We start from the raw sequence: 24,139 nt of genomic DNA, 5'->3' as shown, positions 1-24,139 counted from the left end.
TGTGTATTATTAGCATTGCATTCAATTTCCTCTAACACCTTCCAGCCTTAACTATGTACATTCCAGGTTCATGCGTGTGTGCACGTGGGTTTGTATGAGCGAGACTGCATCTTCTTCTTCATCATTTTCATCTCAGACATCTTATCTTGTCTTTTGCTATTATTCTTTGACAATTTCTTACAAAAATTTCCTCTGAAATTATGTCATGGCTGGTCAGACTCTTTTGAGTGTCATCCTAAAACGAATTTCTGTCAAGATGAGAGAGTGAGAAATAGTGGTTAGAACCAATGCTTTTGTTACTTTACGTGCTGTCTCCACCATTTACTAACATCTCTAACCAGCTTATCATCATCATCATCATCATCATCAGTTTTGAGTTTACTGTAACATCTTGTTTATATGATGTTATAACAATTTGATTTACTTTCAGTAAAGTTTCTTTTTCCTGCAAGTTTCATCTTAAAGAAAATTCCACAATGTAAAGAGAGAAAAAAAAAAGAATATCTTTTTTTCTTTACATTACTTAATATTTTGTGTTAAAAATAAAACTTTCAATATTTAAACCTTTATTATTTTTTTTTACTGTTATTGTCAGTTACTCTACTCTGATGATTATTTTGTGTTTCAGATAAGTGTGTTTTACTTGAGACTATCTACTAAATTAGTATCCTCTGTTGTTATTTATGGTAGTGGTAGTAGTCATGTTTGTAATTGCAGAAAGGAGGAGCATCATCATCATCATTGTTCGACCGTGGTCAAGACAATGGAATTCACTATGCTACGCCAGACCCCACGGTCCATCATAGCATTACGGAGGTCCTGTTGCTGGATGCCTGTATCCCTGGAGATTACATCAGGGTATCGCGAGTAGATGGCTTCCAGAGGAGAAGAGTAGAAATTACCTCGTTTTCAGCTCTCCAACAATGTCCAGCAAACTGGACTCTTCTACCTTTCACAAGAGATGATACAGGTGGTAGTTTCCCATATATTTGCATTTTGGTTGGATGACGCTTCCACGAGAGATTTTGAGCTCTGATAAGGAGGCGAGTGTAAGTTCCATCCAACCACCTCTCAAGCTTCTTTGATAACGTCCAGGTTTCTGAGCCATATAGTAGAACTGGTTCGACTGTGACTTTCAAGATTTTAAGTTTGAAATCTCTACTTATATTTGATGACCAGATCTTATGCATGTCATTACAGGCTGACCAGGCCATATCCTTTCTAGTTAGAAAATCTTTTTCAGATGATGATATGTATGACCCAAGATATTTGTAATCAGAAACCATATTTAAGAGCGAACAGCATTGCCACATAACAATTAATTTCTTGTGCGCTTCTATTGCCGACACCATAAACTGGCCGGCCATCATTTTGTTAGTTTCTTTACTACCAACAATTCAACCGGAGATTCATAGAGTTCCTTATGTTTTCAAACTTTGGCACAAGGCCAGCACTTTTAAAACGTCATTTACATCAACCCCAGTTTTATATTAGTATTTATTTTATCAACCTCTAAAAGCGTGATGGTAAAGTCATCTTTGGCAACATTTACACTTAGAATGTAAAGCCAGAAAATATGCGACCAAACATTTTGTTCCGTACAGTAACAATTATCCCAACTCACCACTTTTGGAGTTCCTTATAACACAATCTGAACCATTCTTTTTTATTATTTATCTATATTTACAGGAGTTTTACATTATTTTTGAGAGTTTGTAGTTGCTCCAGGTATTGATATCCTACTCAAATTGGGACACTGTGAGAGTGCAGTTGCACCTGGGAGAATGAGAAATTAGGTTGAAGTTTTTTGTTTTTTTTTGCTTTTTCTTTCAGTGGGGGAAACCCTTTTAAACCACTCTTGCACATATTTCTTTTGTGTTCCACTGTGATTTTTAATTGTAAATTGAGTTTTGCAGTCGTCAGTTTACTTGCCTAAAGAAAGAGAACATACAAAACTTGTAACAAAAGGTATATAAACTGGGTCACCTTTTCTACAATTGCCACTAAGAACCACAACTGAGGTGTTGGAGTGTTTTCAAAACTATAAATACACCTTTGAAAGTTTTCCCCTCTCAATCGAAGGGAGGCCATTCTGAGCCTTTAGTGATTTCTGTGTTTACACACACACACACACACACACACACAGAGTAGGGTACCGTGAATATAAATGGTTCTTAAAATGAACAAAGTAGAGCATGTTCTTTCGGGACAATATTTAACTTGCATTACAGGCTGAAATTTAATCACCAAACCATGAGTGGATGACACAAATATATGGCAGAACCCATTTGTGTAACGATATGAAACAACAAACCATGAGTACACGCGTGCATAAGTCCTGGAAGAGCATACGTGAATAGATTGCCAAGAGATCAAATTTTGTAGTGAACAGTTTTTCCAAAGAAAATTGCATTCATCTAATGAGCTCAAGTTTGAGCAGCAAAACATAAGTAGATTCCACATGAGTATAAATGACTGGAAGTGTCTGTGTGTAGACGGTTCTTTAGCATCTATGTACGCATTTCGTGAAGATTGTAGATTGCCATACTTTACTCTTTTACTTGTTTCAGTCATTTGACTGCGGCCATGCTGGAGCACCGCCTTTTTTAATTGCGCAACTTGACCCCGGGACTTATTCTTTTGTAAGCCCAGTACTTATTATATTGGTCTCTTTTGCCGAACCGCTAAGTTACAGGAACGTAAACACACCACAATCGGTTGTCAAGCGATGTTGGGGGGACAACATAGACACACACACACACATATATATACGACAGGCTTCTTTCAGTTTCCGTCTACCAAATCCACTCACAAGGCTTTGGTCGGCCCGAGGCTATAGTAGAAGACACTTGCCCAAGGTGCCACGCAGTGGGACTGAACCCGGAATCATGTGGTTGGTAAACAAGCTACTTACCACACAGCCATTCCTGCGCCTATGTAGAATTCTTTTTTCTAAAGATATAACCACATATCGATAGAAGTGAGACATATAGGAAAACGTGCAAACACCCACACACATTTATGTATTTGCTGTTGAAGGATGGACAAACATTTCATGAATTTATGTAGAGTTTGGGTGAGGCGTGCAACACATTAACATTCTTGTATTTATTGCAATTATTCATGTAATGAACGATTTGGTAAACAAACAGTGCTTCGGAATCTCTGTGTGTAAATAGATCTCCTGTTGTTTTCGGTGAGTATTGCAGTTGTTCAATCCTCTAAACAGCCTAATCATTAACTTACAGTGTTGTGACAATATTCCATGGACACATAATTCTCAGGCAAAATCAGTTTTTACGCAATATGTGATAAGAGTGGCACTCATCATCATCATTTGACGTCTGCTTTCTATGCTAGCATGGGTTTGACGATTTTGACTGAAGTCTGGTGAACCAGACTCCAGTCTGATCTGGCAGAGTTTCTACAGCTGGATGCCCTTCCTAACGCCAACCACTCCGAGAGTGTAGTGGGTGCTTTTTATATGCCACCGGCACGGGGGCCAGATAAATTACAAATGCAGTTCATCCAACGGGCTTCCACCTCCTCTGTTTCATTCAACAGTATCAACCCTAAAGCTACAATAAAAGATGCTTACTCTAGGCACTCACATTGAGATCAAACCCAAGACCCCCAAGGCTAGTGACAGAAAGGAAATCTGGTTGTAAAACAATGCATTGATACATATTCATCCAATGCATGGATAGGACAGTTGACAGGAGCTGGCCAGGTAGAAAAACTACCCTAGGTTCCTGTGTCTGTTTTAGCAGGGATTTTACAGCTGGATGCCCTTCATAACTCCAACCACTCTGCAGAGTGGACTCGGTGCTTTTTACGTTGCACCAACACAGGTGAGGTTAGTTTTGACATGATTTTTACAGTTGGATGCCCTTCCAAATGCAAATCATGTCACAGTGTGGACTGGATGCTTTTAACGTGCCACCAACACTGGCAGGGTAACCAAGTAACTCACAAGACAAGGAATTATGAGAGGGGCAGGGGCATTTGAGGAGGGGAACTTGTGTCAGAAGATGAAAGGTTAGTGTGTGACAAAGAGACAGAAGCAGGTGTCTTGCCACAACAGGGGGCATTAAAGGAGGTGATCCAGTCACTGGCGAGGCAATGTTAAGAAATGAAAATAGTTTGAGGTAATTTCTTTGGCCAATGAACCAATCTACCGGAGCATGTCCTAAGGTGAAGAATGCGTTAGTGCAGTTGGTGTTTTGGTGAGTGGAGGTGGTGCTTGTGGGGTGGGGGTGGCAGTGTTTGTGGAATGATGGGTGTGTCAGCAAGTGGCATAAATGTTTCGGAAACAAGCTTTTTTTATTCTGTCGATAGAGACAGTCTCTTTTTTTCCGTGAATGTCCACAGTGAACAGTTTCGGTGTGCTTCTAAGAACACGATAGGGTCCAGTGTAGGGAGGTGAGAGTAGTCCCTTGACTGCATCATTTCATACAAACATGTGAATCCAAGTAGAAATATCCGAAAGTACAGTAGAAGAAATAGATTGATTGCAAGGAAGTATTGGTGGTAGGTCTGCAGATGTAAGATGTGGAGGCCACATTTGGTGAGTCGACAGGTGCCAACATTTGTCCAGGAAGTGCTAAGGTGGTGCCATACTGGAGCTCAGCAGAGGAGTAGCCTAAATCCTCCATGACAGCTGAGTGGCACCCAGCAGAACAATGGGGAGAAACTCAGACCAATGATGAGGGTCAGGGGCTGTGCGAATAGTGGCTTTGAGCTGGCAGTGGAATCATGCCACCAGTCCGTTCGCGGCAAGATAGTAACTTGTGGTGTGGATGTGCTGAACTCCAAGCAATCTCAAAAGCTCACAGAACAGATAAGCTTCAAATTGACGTCCACGATCAGTAGTAATTCTAGAGGGTACCCTGAAGTGAGATATCCAACCAGAGATGTGTACTCTGGTGACTGTTTCTGTAGAAATGTCCACTTGTGGAGAAGTGGTTGATGCAGGTCAATATATAAGTAAATCTACAACTGACTGGCCAAGGACCAGCCAGGTCGATGTGTATGTGACAGAACCTGGTGTCCAGTGGCTGGAAGTGCTCAAGAGGTGCTCTCACGTGTCAATGCATCTTGGAACGCTGACATGGTAGACAGGCACATGACCAAGCATTAATAGACCATCGCATATTCGGCCAGAAAAAGCAGGCCGAGATAAGCTGTCATAGAGATCAGCTAACCAACAGCTGTGATTGTCTTGTCTAAAATTGGAGGAATGGAGAACATTTAATGAAGAACTACAGCTCTAGTATCCAGACTATAGATACCCTCCATCAGGCATTTGCCATATTCTGAACGCCTTACTTCCCTGGACATGGATACATTGAAACTCCGGCGTCTGGCAGCTGACTTGGCAGACACCCATAAAATTATTAACCATCTTACAAACAATAACTCTGAGCACCTTTTCAAACTCCACCTGTCTAACACCGTGGACATGTTTACAAAGTCAGAAAACAGCACAGCTCCTTCCATGACTTTCAGAAACATTTTTTCACGCTAAGAGTTGCTGAAGCATGGAACAAATTGCCGGCATCAGTTGTCAGTTGGTAATTGTCGGAGCACTGCATCCTTCAAAACTTCCATGCTTCCTGAGATTCGCCAACACTACACCTGATTTTCTCCCCCCATGTATCTGACTCATACACTGTTTACTTCCCAGACATTTGTACATTACTGCATATTCTTTATACGCACTTTTGACAAGTTGTGGTGCACCTGAGCACTGTATACAATAATTTCATTATTATTATTATTATAGATTTTAATTTGTATCTGTTATAGATGTGTACCATATGTACTCCAGTTTATGAATAGGTACATTGCACCCTTGTGTGTCACAAATGGCTTGGCAACATGAAGGACAACTGTAAAACACTGCCTCAGAAAGACCTTCTCACCATGCCAGCATAGAAAGGTCAACATAAGATGAAGGAAGAGGGGGATAAATGATTTTTACCATAGGCTATCAGGCGTATTATAACAACGGATTTACACAAAAGCTTCATAAAGCTGGAGTTCTCTGAGAAAGAACAACAGGAGCTAACTCACATCCTCCAAATACCTATTTCTTTATTACCCACAAGGGGCTAAACACAGAGGGGACAAACAAGGACAGACATAGGTATTAAGTCAATTACATCGACCCCAGGGCATAACTGGTACTTAATTTATCGACCCCGAAAGGATGAAAGGCAAAGTTGACCTCGGCGGAATTTGAACTCACAACGTAACGCAGACGAAATACCGCTAAGCATTTCGCCCGGTGTGCTAACATTTCTGCCAGCTCGCCACCTTACTCCAAATACCATTGAATAAAGTTGTACAGGAAAGATTTGTAAAATGTTCCAGAGATTTTCCATCTGAGTTTCCTGAGATTAATGTATGTATACAATCATGTGCATATGTTAGTATGCATCATCATCATCATCATCGTTTAACGTCCGCTTTCCATACTAGCATGGGTTGGACGATTTTGACTGAGGGCTGGCGAACCAGATGGCTGCACCAGGCTTCAATCTTGATCTGGCAGAGTTTCTACAACTGGATGCCCTTCCTAACGCCAACCACTCCGAGAATGTAGTGGGTGTTTTTTACGTGTCACTGGCATGAGGGCCAGTCTGGCAGTTCTGGCATCAGCCATGCTCGAAAATGGTGTTTTTTACATGCCACCGGCACAGGAGTCATTCTACCGACACTGGCAACAGCCTCGCTCGAATGCATTATTCACGTGCCAGTGAGGCAACGCTGGTAACGATCACGCTCAAATGGTGCTTTTTACGTGCCCACTGGCACGGAAGCCAGACAGCTGCTCTGGCAGTGATCCTGCTTGGATGAAGCTGTTAACGCTCCACTGGCATGGGTGCCACTCATCGAATTTGGTTCAATTTCGATTTCACTTGCCCCAACAGGTCTTTGCAAGCAGAGTTTAGTGTCCAAGGAAGGAAAGGTATACATAAGTGGACTGGCTACATCCCTGGTAAAGGCCACAGGTTATGGTCTCACTTGTCCTGCCGGGTCTTCTCACACCGAGTAATAAAAATATGTACATCCATAAAGGGTAATGAAATATGTACTTGTGTACAAAAGAAACATGCACCCTATTAAATGACTGCAAGTATACCTACACATGCAGTTGTATATAAGGATGACGAAGCCACCTTGAGCATAATCCTATGAACCCAGAAAAATTTAAAACAGGGTTACCTACTTGCAAGCAAATGTAACATGTAACGTTATTGACCGAGGTTACTGTGGTCTTTTCCATAGGCTTTTCTTCCCACGGATAAACCTTATCTGCTTCCCCCTTTACACTTTACATCATGACATTTCTGTGATACACGATCCCTATTGATCGTTTTTTTTTTTTTTCTTTCCCTTTTACGATCCCTTTTGATTGAAAACCTACCCCACTTTTTTTTTGTTTTTGTTTGTTTGTTTTTTATGCTAAGAGGTCTAGGGCTACAGACCTGCAATTCCTTCAGATATTTGGTCGACCTAAGCACCAAGCCACTATATAGTCATTCAGCTTTCCAGAAATAACTGTTGAATTCCCTCAAATCACATCTTGCTATCTTAAAAAGAGGGAGGACAGATAAGATGATTTAGGTTTAGACATAAAGAATAAAGACAAGCTGGTCATGGCTGGAATGTCTTTGATCATAATCAGGGTTGATCTGAAGCTGGCTAATAAAGAAACATAATTCTTATATTAACAAATACAAGGAATCATCTAAATGTCTTGAATCAAATTCAAGAACCTTGCCACTTTGTTAAGGACTGACTTGAAATCTACAAAAGAAATTTAATAAATTTCAGAAAACACATACACACCTGTATGCACATACATATACAGAGAAACAGAATTGTACTGAACTAATGGTGGATTGTCTGAAACTGAACCTGTTCTAGAAATAGCAGTCAAAGCTCTCTCATATTAAACCGTACCATCTTAAAATAAGAAGGACATATTTGATAATGTCTAGATCTGAAAATAAGACCTCTCTGATCATCATCATCATCATCGTCGTTTAATGTCCGCTTTCCATGCTAGCATGGGTTGGACGATTTTGACTGAGGGCTGGCGAACCAGATGGCTGCACCAGGCTCCAGTCTTGATCTGGCAGAGTTTCTACAGCTGGATGCCCTTCCTAATGCCAACCACTGTGAGAGTGTAGTATATGTATATATATAAATACACATACATATGCAAGCATACATGTATCATCATCATTTAACGTCCGCTTTCCATGCTAGCATGGGTTGGACGGTTCAACTGGGGTCTGGGGAGCCCGAAAGCTGCACCAGTCCAGTCAGATCTGGCAGTGTTTCTACAGCTGGATGCCCTTCCTAACGCCAACCACTCCGAGAGTGTAGTGGGTGATTTTATGTGCCACCGACACAGGTGCCAGACGAGGCTGGCAAACGGCCACGCTCGGATGGTGTTTTTTTATGTGCCACCGACACAGGTACCAGACGAGGCTGGCAGACGGCCACGCTCGGATGGTGTTTTTTTATGTGCCACCGACACAGGTGCCAGACGAGGCTGGCAAACGGCCACACTCGGATGGTGTTTTTTTATGTGCCACCGACACAGGTACCAGACGAGGCTGGCAGACGGCCACGCTCGGATGGTGTTTTTTTATGTGCCACCGACACAGGTACCAGACGAGGCTGGCAGACGGCCACGCTCGGATGGTGTTTTTTTATGTGCCACCGACACAGGTGCCAGACGAGGCTGGCAGACGGCCACGCTCGGATGGTGTTTTTATGTGCCACCGACACAGGTGCCAGACGAGGCTGGCAGACGGCCACGCTCGGATGGTGTTTTTATGTGCCACCGACACAGGTGCCAGATGAGGCTGGAAAACGGCCACGATCGGATGGTGCTTGTTACGTGCCCACAGCACGGAGGCCAGTCGATGCGGTACTAAATATAAATACACAAATATATATGTATATATATAAATATACATACATATGCAAGCATACATGTATATATGTATATATATAAATACACATACATATGCAAGCATACATGTATATATATAAATATATAATCATAGTTGAAAATGCTTTTGACCACATGTCAGCTGGATCAGGGCTGACTAGGGTTAAGCAACAGTAATCATTGTCACCTGCCTAGATATCAGGGGTCTAATCTATGACTGGTGAGAAGGGGAAAAGCAAGTAAAGGCAACATTCACTTTACTGTGTTCTGTGTCACAACTGACCAGAAAATACTCAACAAGCAATGGTTTGGGCACAGAATTAAAGGTTTTGGTGATGTCGAAATGGATAACAACCACCCATGAGCCGCCATCTGTGGTTTGAGTGATGTCCTCAGGAAATTAGATAATCGGCTACAGCAGTTGGTCTAATGAATAAATCCAAGTTGTGAGGACCAAACGAGGTTATGAGAGTGCCAGAAGTTCCAGATTTTCTCTGACATAGAAATTTCTCCATGTAGAAAGTGTTGACGTGTTTATACGGATGTCGCAGAAAAATACCTCTTGCTATCAGTAGGATATGTTTTATACGCTTTATACGCACTTTTGACAAGTTATGGTGCACCTGAGCACTGTATACAATAATTTCATTATTATTATTATTATTATTATACGATTCGAGGAGGATTTGACTGCTGTTTCTAGCAGGTTCAGTTACCTATTTCTTTATTACCCACAAGGGGCTAAACACAGAGGGGACAAACAAGGACAGACATAGGTATTAAGTCGATTACATCGACCCCAGTGCGTAACTGGTACTTAATTAATCGACCCCGAAAGGATGAAAGGCAAAGTCGACCTCGGCGGAATTCGAACTCAGAACGTAACGGCAGACGAAATACCTATTTCTTTATTACCCACAAGGGGCTAAACACAGAGGGGACAAACAAGGGCAGACATAGGTATTAAGTCGATTACATCGACCCCAGTGCGTAACTGGTACTTAATTTATCGACCCCGAAAGGATGAAAGGCAAAGTCGACCTCGGCGCAATTCGAACTCAGAACGTAACGACAGACGAAATACGGCTACGCATTTCGCCCGACGTGCTAACGTTTCTGCCAGCTCGCCGCCGCCTTGCAAGTTTCAGTTACCATGTAAGCGACTCTTCCACTTGGTCACATGCGCACATTCGTCAGCTGTGTACAGAGTTATCTACCTTGTTTGGTATCCGTCTCTAGGCAAGCGAGAGGGCGTAAGGTGCCACTTCCGTCTACGTTGCAAAACTCCTCACCATTCCAAATTCTCTCCAAAGAACGACTCCAACCAAACAATATGGTAATGTCTTTTCCTTATCATTCCTTATTCTCCTTTTATTTCAATTTAAACAACAACATTCTTTTAATGCCGAACCCCAGTTCGACGCTCATTTACCAAACTTACTTCCAAAGGCAATTCTAAACCGTTTTTATTCCAGTTCTGTGAAGGAGGCGGCCCACGTTTTCCACTCTATTCCGCCTTAATTAAGACGATAATTGTATTTTGAGAGGGATTTGGTTGGGTTTTCTAACAGTTCGAGCCACCAGGTGCCTCATACTCTGTTTGTAAAAGTCTCTTTCTCTCGTGTGAAGACTCCTAAAACCCTATAAACTCCCTAAAAACTATAAACTCTGGCTGCCACGTATAGGGTGGGGCATAATGAGTTTAGATTTATTGCGTTTTTTTTACTTGAGAGAAAATTTTTTAAAAATGTTTACGAATGTTCACTTACATTACAAAAGTATCTCAGCTAAACAAATGACCCCCTCTCTAAGCGCATTAGAAATACTATTTCAGAAAATTGTCACCGTTCCCTTTTGCGCATATAAAAGACAAAATTTAGCTGGGGTAAAATTAATACGAGAAGATAAAGTAAATTTATCGCTTCAATTCTCCAGATTTACAAAAGGAAAACAGACTCATACACATCAGTATCTATCCTTAGACATCAGAAATGCTACAAATTTTCTTAAATATCTAGACCAGATGAAAAGATCATGAAAAAATGGCACATAGTGTGAAATTAACGAAATTCTACGAAATCCAAAAGCTCCACATAGAATATCCTGTTAGAGCTTTTTGCCCATATATTTACTTACTTAGCAGTTAAAGAGGAGAAACTATTGAGATTATTCGTTACTCATTTTGTCCCATTTTAGACATCACTTATTTGAAAATTATCAAATTAAAACTTTAGCGTGAGAAAAAATTTGACTTGGAATCTTACAAAGACAAGAATATTGATTGTTAACGGCCCAAAACTATCGAGACATTTTATTAGCCACCTCAATTACAATCGGATCAAAGTCGAGGGAAAATTTCGTTACCATACTTTCAAACTCTCGACTTCAGCGACGACTATGTCGACCAATTTTTACTCCCCGAAGATGATGTAACAAAGTGATGAAGCAATGTTCGCTATGTTATACTTTCAAACAAGTAGGGAGAAGATAATGAGTAATCAGAAATTACTAGTTTTGCCCTGGTTACCAGTCCCCCAACACACACACACACACAGTAGGCTTGCATTTAAGGTCCTACTGTCGTCACACACACAAACGTGTATGTGTACAATAATTATGGCTTCACACCGTTCATGTGCCATTATACGCAAACACTAAGTTATATATAGCATGTGTTAGTGGAGGCACATGGCCTAGTGGTTAGAGCAGCGGACACGTGGTCGAGGGATTGCGGTTTCGAATCTCAGTTCGGGTGATGTGTATGTTTATGAGCGAAACATCTAAGCTCCAGCAGAAGGTAATGGCGAAACTTCTGCTGACTCTTTCGCCACAACCTTCTCTCATTCTTTCCTCCTGTATCTTGCAGCTCACCTGGCGTCCCGTCCAGGTGGGGAACCTATACACCAAGAAACCGGGAAACCGGCCCTTATGAGCCAGGCATGGCTCGAGAAGGAACAAACAACAAAAAAAAATAGCATGTGTAACCAGTAAGATACCAGAATTTAACTAAACATTAAAATTCCACGGAAAGTTTAACTCTTTTCGAGCAAACCTCTGATCAAACGTGTTGCATATATGTTTTGTTCTCTAGTATATCTAAGACCTCATTAATGTATCTTTATTTTTCTTATAATTTAGTAGATTGGGATTTAAGGGAGATGCTATCTGTTGTTTCTAACAAGTTGATTTATCCCTGTTTTTGTCTTAGTATCAGAAATAAGTTGTTCTTCTCTGTTGTGCCACGCCAGTGGCACATAAAAAGCACCGTTCGAGCATGGTTGTTGTCAGTGTCGCCTGACTGGCCCCTGTGCCAGTGGAACGTAAAAGGCACCCACTACAGTTGGAGTGGTTGGCGTTAGGAAGGGCATCCAGCTGTAGAAGCCTTGCCTGAATGGACTGGAGCTTGGTGCAGCCTCCTGGCTTCCCAGTCCTCAGTCAAACTGTCCATCCCATGCCAGCATGGAAAACGGATGTTAAAAGATGATGATGATTATGTTAGTTTCTGTCCTCAGTTGTGGATATCAAGGTCCAGTACTTTTGGTATTCTTTTTAGACCACCAATAGAGTCCTACCACCAGCCGCATCACTATCACTCATAATCCCTTCTATCTTATCCTCAAGTATCATCAAGTCATTGACTTTTTAACCCCTCTCCCTTGCTTTATCTGATTTGATGTCTGCCCTATGTACATTACTCTACTGGACGCTTGCTTGCTTTTAACTGACCATGTCTTCCTAAAAGCATAGCTGATATATATATATATAGTGTAGCCCATATTCATTGGGGGAAAATAGATGTAAAAATAAACATACATGTGTACACACACATATATCTGCAGTCGGGGAAAATGTTGAGTTTGAGATCTCTTAAACAAAAAAGGTAAAAAGAAAAAAAAAACTAAGCCCAATTCATAGTCTCTGGCTGTCACCAGAGAAATTAGGCCAAGTCTTTGCCTTGATTAAAAATCTGGGTTAGAGATCCCTTTGAAAAACTGAAGATGCTCCTCAAATATATACATAGGAACACTTTGTTGTCAGAAAGCTATGCTAAGAGGTCTGGGGCTACAAACCTGCAATTCCTTCAGATATTTGGTCAACCTAATAAGCACCAAGCTCTCCAGAAATAACTGTTGAATTCCCTCAAATCACATCTTACTATCTTAGAAAGAGGGAGGACAGATAAGATAATTTAAGTTTAGACATAAAGAATAAAGACAAGCTGGTCATGGCTGGAATGTCTTTGATCATGATCAGGGTTGATCTGAAGCTGTAAATTAATATATATACATATTTACATATGTTTATGTACATACACACTAGATTTGATATACAAGTCCGGCTCCTGTGCAGGTGGCACATAAAAAGACCATCCGAACGTTGCCAGCACCGCCTTGGCTGGCTTCCGTGCCGCTGGCACGTTAAAAGCTCCAACCGATCGTGACCGATGCCGGACCCCCCCTGGCACCTGTGCAGGTGGCACGTTAAAAAGCCCCACTACACTCGCGGAGTGGTTGGCGTTAGGAAGGGCATCCAGCCGTAGAAACTCTGCCAGATCAGACTGGAGCCTGGAGCAGCCCCTGGCTTCCCAGACCCCGGTCGAACCGTCCAACCCGTGCTAGCGCGGAAAACGGACGTTAAACGATGATGATGATGAAGTCAACAAAGGATGTTGTTACTTAATCTGCTGGAAATAGTATCAAATTTCCATCAAATCATCTCCTATCATTCCATTAACCCTTTGGTATTCAGATTATTTGTCAAATGTATCATCATCATCATCGTTTAACATCCGCTTTCCATGCTAGCATGGGTTGGACGATTTGATTGAGGTCTGGCAAACCAGATGGCTGCACCAGACTCCAATCTAATCTGGAAGAGTTTCTACAGCTGGATGTCCTGCCTAACGCCAACCACTCCGAGAGTGTAGTGGATGCTTTTACGTGCCACTGGCACGAAGGCCAGTCAGGTGGTACTGGCAACGACCACACTCAAATGATGCTTTTTATGTGCCACCTGCACTGGAGACAGTCCAGCGGCACTGGCAACGACCTCGTTCGAATGTTTTTTCACGTGCCAGTTAGGCAATGCAGGTAACGATCACACTCGACTGGTGCTTTTTACCTGCCCATCAGCACGGAGGCCAGCTTGTTGCTCTGGCAATGATCACGCTCGTATGGTACTCTTAGTGCTCTACTAGTACGTATGCCAGTCATCGAATTTGATTTTGATTTCACTTGCCTCAACAGGTCTTCACAAGCAGAATTTAGTGTCCATGAAGAGAAAGTACGCATAAATGGGCTGGTTACACCCCTGGCATAGGCCATGAGGTTATGGTCTCACTTGAGCTTGCTGAATCTTCTCAAGCACAGCATATTTTGAAAGGTCCTGGTCAATAGTCATTGCCTCAGTGAGGCTCAATGTTCGAAGGTTATGCTTCACCACCTCATCCTTGGTCTTCTTGGGTCTACCTCTTCCACAGGTTCCCTCAACTGCTATGGTGTGGCACTTTTTCACACAGCTATCCACATCCATTCTCGCCACATGGCCGTACCAGTGCAGTCATCTCTCTTGCACACCACAACTGATGCTTCTTAGGTCCAACTTCTCTCTTGAGGTACTTACACTCTGTCAAGTATGCACATTGACATTACACATCCATCGGAGCATACTGGCTTCGTTCCTCACAAGCTTACACATGTCCTCAGCAGCCACGGCCCATGTTTCACAGCCATGTAGCATGGCTGTTTGTACACATGCGTCATATCTTTCTTTTACTCTGAGTGAGAGGCCCTTTGTCACCGGCAGAGGTAAGAGCTCTCTGAACTTTGCCCAGGCTATTCTTATTCTAGCAGCTACACTTTCAGTGCACCCTCCCCCGCTACTGACTTGGTCACCTAGGTAACGGAAGCTATCAGCTACTTCTAGTTTTTCTCCCTGGAATGTGGCAAAGTTGTTCTCTGCACATTTTCAGTGTTATTTATAGCTCGTGAGCATCTGCCACATACCAAATCTATCTTCCTAGTTAGCCTTCCTTTGATATTGTTGCACCTCTTATGTGTCCATAGCTTACACTGGGTACATCTTATAGAGTTTCTACCTATGCCTTTTCTACAGATCAAGCAGGGCCATCTACCTGAAGGGATTTGTGGTTTGCCTGCCTTCCTACTTATTAGGACTTTGGTTCCGCCGAGGTCGACTTTGCCTTTCATCCTTTCGGGGTCAATTAAATGAGTACCAGTTACGCACTGGGGTCGATGTAATTGACTTAATCTGTTTGTCTGTCCTTGTTTGTCCTCTCTGTGTTTAGCCCCTTGTGGGTAGTAAAGAAATAGGTTTTAGCTAGGTTGACTCTAAGGCCCTTCAATTCTAATCCTTGTTTCCACATCTGAAACTTCTCCAGTTCTGATAATAACTCAGCAATTAGAGCATATAATGTTTATTTATTAACATCATTCTGAATTAATCCGGCATTATCTCGTAGCTTTGAGATTTTGACGATGGGATTGTATATTTCTCAAATAACATTATAGGTTAAGTGTGAGGGACGACCATTTATAGCCAGTTTGAACATAAAACAAGTAGTATATTGGGCCGGCTATGGCCAGTTTGAATACTAAAGGGTTAAATAATGAAAGCCACATGCATGCGATGACCACAACTTGAGTGTCTTTAAGAATAGACTTGTACCTTTAGCACTGACCTCACTTCAACCATTTTGTATCTGTATTTCTTTTGAAATACACTGTTTTGTTTCAGTTTGTTTTGAAATATGGAAGAATTTATCAAAATAACTTTGTCGTTGTTTGTTTGTGTTTGGAACAAAATTTTGATAGTTTTAGTTTAGATGGATTTTTTCGGTTTGAACGGCAGTTTTTTTTAAATAATTTCCACGTTACTAAACACTTTTAAACTTCGTATACTGGTAGACTGTGTTTATAAAAACATCTTTTTCTCTTGGCTTTATTGAGAAAATTCTATAGTTTGTAAGATATTTGTTGTTTTTTTTTTCTTCAATTTCTGCAATTTCAACCAATCACTGACGTCTATTGAGGTGAAAACATTTTGTGCCGTATGAATATGTCCCTCGTTTAAGAAACAGATTGGGTTTATTTAAATTTGTGAAGAAAAAAAGATACCCTTCCCCCTAACCCTAAAGCAGATTGAAATGCAATAGATCGATACTAGGGTCATAATTATGGGTGACAATTTCATATGACACCGCTAGAAAAAAACTGCCGTTCAAACTGAAACGATCCGTTTAGATCACTTTAAAACTTTAAAAAAATTAATATCAACTCCAGGCAGGTTGGTATCAAAATGGTTAAAGAACTCCACTGATATTTGGATTGGTGAAATCTTATAGAACTCTTTTACTTCGACAATATTCTGGGATTCACTTCACTCCCACTCACCTCCATCTTACCATTTAACACTGAGCAAAACAATTGATTAAAAAATTTTTTTTTTTTTGTAATTGTGCAATCCCTAATTGTAAACCACTGCAATTCATTACAGACACTTCTCCTTTTTCCTTTGAAATCACATAAAACCATATCATCTTGTAAAAGAAGCCATGCATTTAATGAGAGGTCTTCTCAGTTGGAATTGATCTAGAGCCACTTCATAACTATCACATAGCAACATTTGCAGTAGATGTCATTATGTATACATACCTACAGCAAGCCTTGCTTTCTATCTTACACATTTTTCCAGAAGTTATGCTATTGGCCGCATCAGATAGACCAGCTGGTAAAGTATGTGACAGGCACTGACTCCAGATAAATTAGCTTGTTTCAATCATATAAATGTTATATTGTTCCCCTATATAATTTTTTTGTCCTTAAATCACATATTGACTACCTTGCTATTTTTTTTATCTGTTAAGGGCAGTACTAAATTTATTATGATCTAAAAAGCTGTAGTGTTAGGTATGATATTCACATATTTTGGAACCAATAATGCTAATTGGATGAAATATTTCTTTGTTTACTTTAGGCTGTTTCTTCAAGTTCTACAAATGTTGGTGCTGGTCGTGGGCCAAGTTCCAAGTCTGTTGCACCCCGAACAAGTGGTAGTAGTGTCCGGCAAAGGTATGCTTCAATTTTGAACTCTTGTTGTTTTCTCTGTCCTAACCTTACTTTTCTCTTATAACACCACTATATATTGCAGTGTATGTCACAAATTCTGTAGTCAAGGAAGCTTTTTTTTTTGTACCTACATCCATCTGATTTGTCTTATTCTAAGAGAATATCTGGGAGGAAGATGACTGCCCCAGTAGATCCAAAAGAGAAATCATTTATTGATGCTGACAGCTCCATGGTTGAAAGCATAATTAAGGATATGAAGGCATTGAAAGGAATTGAACCATTATGGATAGCCACAAATATCTAGGTGGCTTAGTGGTGGGGGTAGGTGCGCCAGAGACATCATAATCAGAGTAGTTAGTTAGTTAGTTAATTTTTTTGGCTCAAAAAGCAAAAAGCAAGGCCATGTAGGGGGACATGGAGTTATGTAGAGGGTGGTGTTCATGTAAAGAGTTCAGGCCACGGGAGACTTTGAACAAAGCGGTCGTCGGCATCTTCACCATCTTGTCCGGCAGCTTGTTCCACGGATCCGCATCTCGGAAAAAACTTTTAGTTGGCTATCATCTTTGTTGGCAACAAAGAGATTATTTCTGTTGAGTGAAGGGCAGATTCTATAATGCTTGTGGTATTGAATGTGTTGTGTGAGAGTGAAACATGAACATTGCAGAGGTTGTGTGAAGGCTGGACAGAAGAGAGGTGAACATGGCTCTCTTAGGTAAGAAATGTTAATGTGCATGAACAATGGAGAACAAAGTAGTTCAGAAAAACCAGGTGTAAGAGGAATTAGATGCAAGGTTCAAGAGAGGAGATTGCACTGTACATGTACAGGTAAAGTTTACAGAGAAGGATGTTTAAGTAAAGAAATGCTGAACAATTCAGGTGGAAGAAGATATGGAAAATCATCATCATCATCATCATCATCGTTTAACGTCTGCTTTCCATGCTAGCATGGGTTGGACGATTTTGACCGAGGACTGGCGAACCAGATGGCTGCACCAGGCTCCAGTCTTGATCTGGCAGGGTTTCTACTGTTGGATGCCCTTCCTAACGTCAACCACTCCGAGAGTGTAGTGGGTGCTTTTTACGTGCACGGGGGCCAGTCAGGCGGTCGGCGAGCTGGCAGAAACATTAGTACGCTGGACAAAATACTTAGCTGTATATCGCCCGTCGCTTCGTTCTGAGTTCAAACTCCACCGAGGTCGACTTTGCCTTTCATCCTTTCGGGGTCGATTAAATAAGTACCAGTTACGCACTGGGGTCGATATAATCGACTTAATCCGTTTGTCTATCCTTGTTTGTCCCCTCTGTGTTTAGCCCCTTGTGGGTAGTAAAGAAATAGGTACTGGCAATGACCTCGCTCGAATCTTTTTACACATGCCACCAGCACAGGTGCCAGTAAGGCGATGTTGGTAACGATCACACTCGAATGGTGCCCTTTTACGTGCCACGGCACGGGGGCCAGTCAGGCAGTACTGGCAATAACCAAATGGTGAAGACTGAAGATGACAAAAGACCACAAGTCGTAAGATGCCTGTGCTGGAGAAAACATGTTTGACCCTGCAAGCATGGACACACTGGGACACAAAAATGATGATACCTCCTCGCTCCTAGAGCAATGACCTTTCATTCAATTCACCGAAAGCATTTGTTTATTGTGACTGGTAACAGGAATGACATCCAGCCACAGAAATCATGCCAAAAATGGAAGCCACAAGTGAGACATGGTTTATTAATTCAACCAAAATTATCTTCTTACAATAATATATGATTGATCATAAAGAATATATTTTGCCTTATTTTGTGATCACATTTCTAACAAGAATATTCTACTCATTGTGCTTAATTTTAAAAATAAACTGTGAGGGGTTTAGAGGCCATGATTCAGTATATATTTAAATAACTCTACAAACAATAGATGTAATTTGTAAGTTGTGAGGACACTTTTCTTGATTGCTCAGGATAAACTGGGATTTGAGAGGTTCTCTGAATGACCCAAGTTTGTTGGCTGTACCCTTTTGGGACCTACAACATATTTTCTACTTAATTATTTTAGCTTTATGTCTATACAGAGTGTCGGCTACGGGGTCATTTCGAAAATCTCTATCTGCGACGATTTCATTTCAATCGAAGGAGAGGGGCTTTTTCCGTCCGGGTTGCGGATCCGTGGGATAAGCTGCCGGACGGGATGGTGAAGATGCTGACGACCGCTTGGTTCAAAGTCTCCCTTGACCACAAGTGGCCTGAACTCTTTACATGAACACCACCCTGTACATAACTCCATGTCCCTCTACATGGCCTTGCTTTTTGCACCAAAAATTAACTAACATACATACATACATACTCATTGTAAAATCCTGTTGTACCATTTTTGGGTGTTATGTCCCTGGTAATATAAATTATTATTCTTGCAGAAAAACGACGACAACGACAGCAAAGCGATCTGCAACCACAGCTGGCGGTGGTGGCGCTGGAATGTGGCGGTTTTACACTGAAGACTCTCCAGGAATTAAAGTGTAAGTAATTTCGTTTCACCAAAAGATGTTTTAGTGGACAATGAGTTTTATCATTGAATTAGTTCTATATGACAAACCTTACTTAGATCTACATGGTAATCATTTAACGTCCGTTTTCCACATTGGCATGGGTTGGATGGTTCGACCGGGGTCTGGGAAGCCAGACTGGCTGCACCAGGCTCCAGTCTGATCTGGCATTGTTTCTACAGCTGGATACCCTTCCTAATGCAAACCACTCCGTGAGTGTAGTGGGTGCTTTTTACTTGCCAGGCGAAGCTGGCAACGGCCACGATCGGTTGGTGCTTTTACGTGTCACCAACATGGACGCCAGTCAGGCGGTGCTGGCATCTGCCATGTTTGGACGGTGCTTTATACATGTCACTGGCACAGGTGTCTTAACTACAATTTCCATTTGAATTTTTATTTTGATGTTGATGTACTTGACTCAATAGGTCTCCTCCTACATGGTGACCTTTCACAGGTCCTTTTTCTGACTGATATGGAAAAGGTGATCTAAAACTGGAAACCACATTATTTTATTGACAGAAACAGTAAATATTGATAAGAAACAAGTTTACTCCAACCAATAATAAGCCAGCATCTTCTTTGCTAATATTGTGTTTTTTATATATTATATAACTAATATCAAAATGATATCACAACTATGACATACCATAAAAACATTAGTAACAAACAAATAAGTTTTCCCTCTCTTCTCTGTTGTGCTTACTTTATACTCTGGTGGTTATCTCCACCCTTGTCCCCAATTTTTCAACAAGAACTACGAATAACCACATCACTGGGATAACGGACAAACAACTAAGTTAAGATGAATATAAAGCTGACGACCGTAAATAGTCCAACGTATCTGGTAGGTCTCATAGTATGGTATTAGATCACCGTACTCTGTCTCTGACTAGCATTCCAGTCCAAGATGTTTTTAGTTACTGCAATGTAGTACAGTTCCTGTGAATAGTGTTTTTTTTTTTCTTTTGTCTTTGAATGCCAAACTCGTAATTACCAAAGCCATAGGAAACAGGATGGTGCCTCTTTAAGTGATTTCATCTATATAGCCAAGTATACTATGTCAGACACCTCCAACCCTTTGACTTTGAATGGGAATATTATTGCTTGCTTCTATTATAAGAAATTAGAATGTGAAAAGTTACTCTTAATTTTTGAAAATACTCTGTGAAAGTATACTCTGTAAAGTGTTGGTGTTAGGAAGGGCATCAAGCTGTAGATACCATACCAAATTTGATTGGAGTCTGGTGCAGCTCGCCAGCTCTGGTCATACCATCCAACCCATGCTAGCATGGACAACGGACATTAAATGATGATGATACACACTAATAATCTGGTGTTTCTATACATGATTGATGTATTGTTTGTGCATCTATATATATATATATACAAAAGTGACTGACATGTTATAAATCGCACAGAAGCATGCATACATAAATGTTTATTTTTACATCTTTTTTTGTGTGTGATAGTGATGTCTCGTTTGCATCTGCTGTGGCTCAGCAGTTCCAACATGTGAAGACCAGAATAGAATAAAAATCACTTCAAACACAAGCAAGGGTTTGTGACAGGAAGGTCATCTGGCCATAAAAGACCCTACAATGGGTCTTGTCCATTTCATAACATGGCAAAAATTGGACACAAAATCAATGTCGGCAATATCATCATCATTTTAATCATTTACTTTTCCGTTCTTGCGTGGGTTGAATAGAGGTTATTAAGGCAGATTTTTCTATGGCCTGATGCCCTTGTTTGTTTTGAAGCGAGGTCATATCTCTCCATGGCTAGACATGTTGGAAATCTTTATATATTAAAGTGAAGTTGTGTGTCTGTCTCCTACGATTTAGATTCCTAACTACTCCCACATTTTGCGGTGCAGTTTAACCAAAACCGGGTATCTTATAGTCGTGGTTCATATCAAGCCCTTCTGGGTATTAGCACGTCTACGATGAGTCTATGATTTAAAAAAAAATTTACCATCATTTTTCCATTTTCATGCATTTTTTCGCTATTATATAAGGGAAGTAACTCTCTAAAAATGTCTACGATGTGTCAATGATTTAAAAAAAAATTTACCATCATTTTTTTGCTATTTTTTGGCTATAACTCTCTAAAAATGCTTATATAGTTATTTCCCTTACAAACCCGGGCGATACTGCTAGTGAATGATATTACAACAATCATTCACACACACACACACGTGTGTGTGTGTATGGCTTCTTTCACTTTTTGCCTACCAAATCTACTCACAAGGTTTTGGTCAACCAGGGCTATGGTAGAAGTTCACTTCACAATCACAAGGTCCTAGATTTGATCTATGACGTAGTATTTCAGACAAGTTTCTTTAGCCATTGCCTGAAGTCTATCCAAAAGTCTTGTGTGAAGGCTCATCAGGTTGACTGGTCTTGCACTCCAACAGCCTGGCCTTTGCCACACTAAAAACGACATTATGGCATACACAGCTGTGGAATACTCTGCCTCTTGTTAATAAGTCAGTAGTTGATAGAACAACTGAATACTCATTGTAAAAACCAATGGAAAAATCTATCAGAAGGACTAATGTATTAGTGTGTGTGTGTATATATTTAATAACATTCATTTAGGCGCAGGAGTAGCTGTGTGGTAAGTAGCTTGCTAACCAACCACATGGTTCCGGGTTCAGTCCCACTGCGTGGCATCTTGGGCAAGTGTCTTCTGCTATAGCCTCGGGCCAACCAAAGCCTTGTGAGTGGATTTGGTAGACGGAAACTGAAAGAAGCCCGTCGTATATATATATATATATGTATGTATGTGTGTGTGTCTGTCTGTCCCCCTAGCATTGCTTGACAACCAATGCTGGTGTGTTTACGTCTCCGTCACTTAGCGGTTCGGCAAAAAGAGTCCGATAGAATAAGTACTGGGCTTACAAAAGAATAAGTCCCGGGGTCGAGTTGCTCGACTAAAGGCGGTGCTCCAGCATGGCCGCAGTCAAATGACTGAAACAAGTAAAAGAGTATGTGTGTTTTGTTGGAATAGTCTTATTAGCTGCTAGCATCCTGTATTTACTGATGCTGTGTTTCTTTTCCGTTTCAGGGGTCCTGTGCCTGTCCTGGTGATGAGCCTGCTCTTCATAGCTTCTGTGTTTATGCTACACATCTGGGGTAAATATACTCGTGGCTAAAAGACAACAGAACCTAATATACAATCACTCACGCACTCTCTACATCAGTGAACTGGTTACCAACATTACCATTCTATATGTCCGTTCATTTGCTGTTTCACCTCCTCATTTAAATTGTATTTTTTCTTTTCTCAAGAGGGGGTGGCAGGTAATACCAAAGTGAAAGATTTTATCGATGGCCCTAACATTTTGGGGATTGCTGGAAAAATAAAAGAACTGATTTGAGTATAGGTATTTCCGCTTTTTATTTGTGTGTTACATATTTTAGTAGATGGTACTATGCGGCCTGCGGTGATCTTCTGGTGTCTTCTCAAGTTGTTGATAGTAACTACAATGAACAAAAAAAAGCGTTAGTGTAAGGAGAATCAATACACGATACTGTTGTATGTAGAGAAAAACATTATATACTCTCTACTCTTTTACTTGTTTCAGTCATTTGACTGCGGCCATGCTGGAGCACCGCCTTTAATCGAGCAACTCGACCCCGGGACTTATTCTTTTGTAAGCCCAGTACTTATTCTATCGGCCTCTTTTGCCGAACCGCTAAGTAACGGGGACATAAACACACCAGCATCGGTTGTCAAGCAATACTAGGGGGACAAACACACACACGCATATATACAACGGGCTTCTTTCAGTTTCCGTCTACCAAATCCACTCACAAGACATTGGTCAGGCCGAGGCTATAGCAGAAGACACTTGCCCAAGGTGCCATGCAGTGGGACTGAACCCGGAACCATGTGGTTGGTAAACAAGCTACTTACCACACAGCCACTCCTGCGCCTATATAGTATGTTGTAGCTCAAAAAATATATTGGTACTAAAGTATTTGCCAAGAACACTTACCTGTTGAGAAATTATCAATGTTTCTATCAACTAACGAGGGAATTTACTATATTCTGGTTTGCATTTTGTAGAACCACAATTGACGTGTCAAACTAATACACCTACTTGTTCCCTCATCCATATCTGTCTTTTGTTCTCTGTACATTTGAACTATATATATATATGTGTGTGTTTATATATATATGTAATTGATGTGAAGGTATGTGGCGTAATGGTTAGGGTATTCGGCTCGCGATTGTAGAGTCGCGAGTTCAATTGCTGGCAGCACGTTGTGTCCTTGAGCAAGACGCTTTATTTCATGTTGCTGCAGTCCACTCAGCAGGCAAAATATGTGTAGTAACTCTACTTCAAGAGGTCAGCCTTGTCACACTGTGTCACGGTGAATCTCGCTCAGAAGTATGTACACGTGTCTGTGGAATATCCCATGAGCAAGCTGGTCTGTTGATTGGATCAACTGGAACCCTTGTCATCGTAAGAGACGGCGGAGTGCCAGTATATAATTGAATAAGTTGGAGTCAACAAGAAGGAGTATGGTTGG

General features: G+C 41.1%; 2 protein-coding genes across 2 annotated transcripts in view; one reads left to right on the top strand and one right to left on the bottom strand.

The window, feature by feature from the left end:
- The first annotated feature begins 10,139 nt into the window (after positions 1-10,139).
- LOC115232326 (protein transport protein Sec61 subunit beta) lies at positions 10,140-22,981 on the top strand. The gene is made up of 4 exons (XM_029802150.2): positions 10,140-10,310; positions 16,970-17,064; positions 19,470-19,571; positions 22,668-22,981. Exons 1-4 carry the CDS (start codon positions 10,155-10,157, stop codon positions 22,753-22,755), a joined length of 441 nt encoding a protein of 146 aa, XP_029658010.2. The 5' UTR covers positions 10,140-10,154; the 3' UTR covers positions 22,756-22,981.
- The window catches only part of LOC118762224 (trichohyalin-like), a 236,536-nt gene continuing 235,372 nt past the window's right edge, over positions 22,976-24,139 (bottom strand). Inside the window, exon 30 of the mRNA XM_036500774.1 lies at positions 22,976-23,083. Within this exon, the coding sequence (XP_036356667.1) occupies positions 23,020-23,083 (64 nt within the window). The 3' untranslated portion in view covers positions 22,976-23,019. The remainder of the gene's footprint in view (positions 23,084-24,139) is intronic.

Source organism: Octopus sinensis, linkage group LG2 (assembly GCF_006345805.1).
Source record: "Octopus sinensis linkage group LG2, ASM634580v1, whole genome shotgun sequence".
NCBI lineage: Eukaryota > Metazoa > Mollusca > Cephalopoda > Octopoda > Octopodidae > Octopus > Octopus sinensis.
The sequence above is the reverse complement of the archived record's forward strand: the minus strand, read 5'-3'. Positions and strand labels throughout refer to the sequence as shown.